Source organism: Amphimedon queenslandica, unplaced genomic scaffold, assembly GCF_000090795.2.
Source record: "Amphimedon queenslandica unplaced genomic scaffold, v1.1 AMPQUscaffold_12094, whole genome shotgun sequence".
In the NCBI taxonomy this organism is placed as follows: domain Eukaryota; kingdom Metazoa; phylum Porifera; class Demospongiae; order Haplosclerida; family Niphatidae; genus Amphimedon; species Amphimedon queenslandica.
In genome coordinates, this window is record NW_003547667.1 from 6,418 (window position 1) to 8,418 (window position 2,001).

Here is a 2,001-nt window from a genome sequence, read left to right on the forward strand (position 1 = left end):
AAGTTTGTAATGACTCAATCAAAATTTGTTGATTGAAATTAAACCCACCATTTTTCATAGGCAGCTACATTAAGGCAATGCCTCAACTAAAACAGGAAGCATTTTATTAATAGATATTTATAACTTCCATTGACCCTTGACATCAATGATTTGCATGCTTATTGCCACACACACATCTCCAACTACTAGTTAAAATCTACACAATTTTTAACATTATGTGCATGCTCAGGCCTTAATGACACATGACCACAAATCACTAGTAACTAATTTTCCAAATTGTCCACTTACAAAATACAAATTACCAACTATACAGCATTATAATACTAACCAGTTGTTTCCATATTCTTTTATCAACATCAAGTAACCAGCAATCATCTTTAGAATATCCACCCACCACTAGTAGGTGTGGTCCAAAGTTACTATTAATAAATACACTGGAATGACCAGATCGTTCCTGAGGCTTTTGTTTTGATACTCTAAGATCAGAAAAATTCTAAACAATAAAAATGATACACATAAATAATGAAATCAGAATCAATAATAGCATGACAATATGTTGCTAAAAATACACTTACTACTGATGTGTGGCTAAAATTAATAATATAAGTATTGTTACTGTCTCCATCAGGAGTAGCCCCACCAAACAATATGGCACAGTCATTAGTAATTGATGTTAAAGTAAAGTAACTGATAGGAGGTGGTCTGTCTCCAGTAACATTAGGTGAACTCCATTTACCTAATAATAATAGATAAACATTAATACACACATAGATTGTACTTATCACAATCATACAATACACAAATACACACACACATATATTCTAATGAGTATACTACAATATACAATATAATTAATATACTATAATATACTGTATTATTCATAAAAGAGACATATAACATTTATACTAACCAGATGATACTTTATAATAATGAATCTCATTAGTTCGTTTAGAATTAGCTACCAATCTTTGATACTTAGCATTAGGTTGTGTGGGTGTATTGTTAGAAGATGGTCCACGTCCTCCAATTACTGCAAGATAGTCCTTACCGTTCAGTTGAAAAGCTACCATGCCACAGTAGCCTTTCATCATTGGGCCGTGATGAGGAGTAGTAGGTGAGAGTTCCCTCCAGGTGAATGTATCAACATTAAAACTGTACAGACTATTATGAAAACAGCTATCGTGATTACACCTTCCACCAAAATAAAATATCTCATTTCCAATGGCAGCAGATGCATAGGCCCAGATACCCAGTGGAGGATTACCAGTGGTGGGTTTCTGCTCCCATCTACCAGTAGGTAAATGGTATACCTCCATTAATGATGACAGTGCTTTCTTCTTATCATTATTGTGTACTTTAGGGAGATCAGGCTGGTCCCCACCCCACATATATAAGTAATCTCCTACTCTTACTGTAGAATGGTCACTCCTCTCCACTGGTTCATAGTCTATAAATAACAAGAGGTAACAGTACAGTAGCTGAGTCAAGAACTCCTCACCTTTTGATGCCATTGTAATTGTAATGCCACCTATACACAGCCAGAAATTATCATCTCTGACAGATACAGGCCACTACCCAAAATCAATGATTCGTGATCAAGCCTGATGTCTATTTTGATACAGCCCTGACTGGCATCAATATTGAATCATGTCTTTAATTCAATTCAGGGGCGGATCTAGGATTGGATTCTTGGGTGGGCCTTGATGATTTGGGTGTGGTAATTAGTGGGTGTGGCCAACAAGGCCAGCATTCAAAGTCAAAATTTTGAAGATTAAAGCTGTTAAAATGAGCTCCTTTGTGGTTTAAAAATTGTCTGCATAGTCATGCTTCACAGTTTACATAGTCATCCACATGAAAAAGTTGATTTTAAATTACTGCACAAAATTTTTGGGTGGGCCTGGCCCACCCTGGCCCACCCTAGATCCGCCCCTGTGTCTTTTGCTCTGGCTGAACCATGACTGTACTCCAGCATAGTTGCATCATGGATGATTATCATGATGT

The 2,001-nt window shown here is 36.3% G+C and overlaps 1 protein-coding gene across 1 annotated transcript; it reads right to left on the bottom strand.

Annotated features, from left to right (window-relative positions):
- Positions 1-298: 298 nt before the first annotated feature.
- On the bottom strand, positions 299-1,688 carry LOC109588440 (kelch domain-containing protein 1-like). Its single transcript, XM_020004608.1, has 4 exons — positions 1,499-1,688; positions 911-1,447; positions 576-736; positions 299-493 (listed from the first exon to the last, which is right to left on the bottom strand). Exons 1-4 carry the CDS (start codon positions 1,509-1,511, stop codon positions 299-301), a joined length of 906 nt encoding a protein of 301 aa, XP_019860167.1. The 5' UTR covers positions 1,512-1,688.
- Between the last annotated feature and the right edge of the window lie 313 nt (positions 1,689-2,001).

Coding starts and splice junctions, on each gene's coding strand:
- LOC109588440 (XM_020004608.1), bottom strand. Junction 737..910: donor TTATTATAAAGTATCATCTG/GTTAGTATAAAT, acceptor TATTATTATTAG/GTAAATGGAGTTCACCTAAT. Junction 494..575: donor ATTTTAGCCACACATCAGTA/GTAAGTGTATTT, acceptor TTTATTGTTTAG/AATTTTTCTGATCTTAGAGT.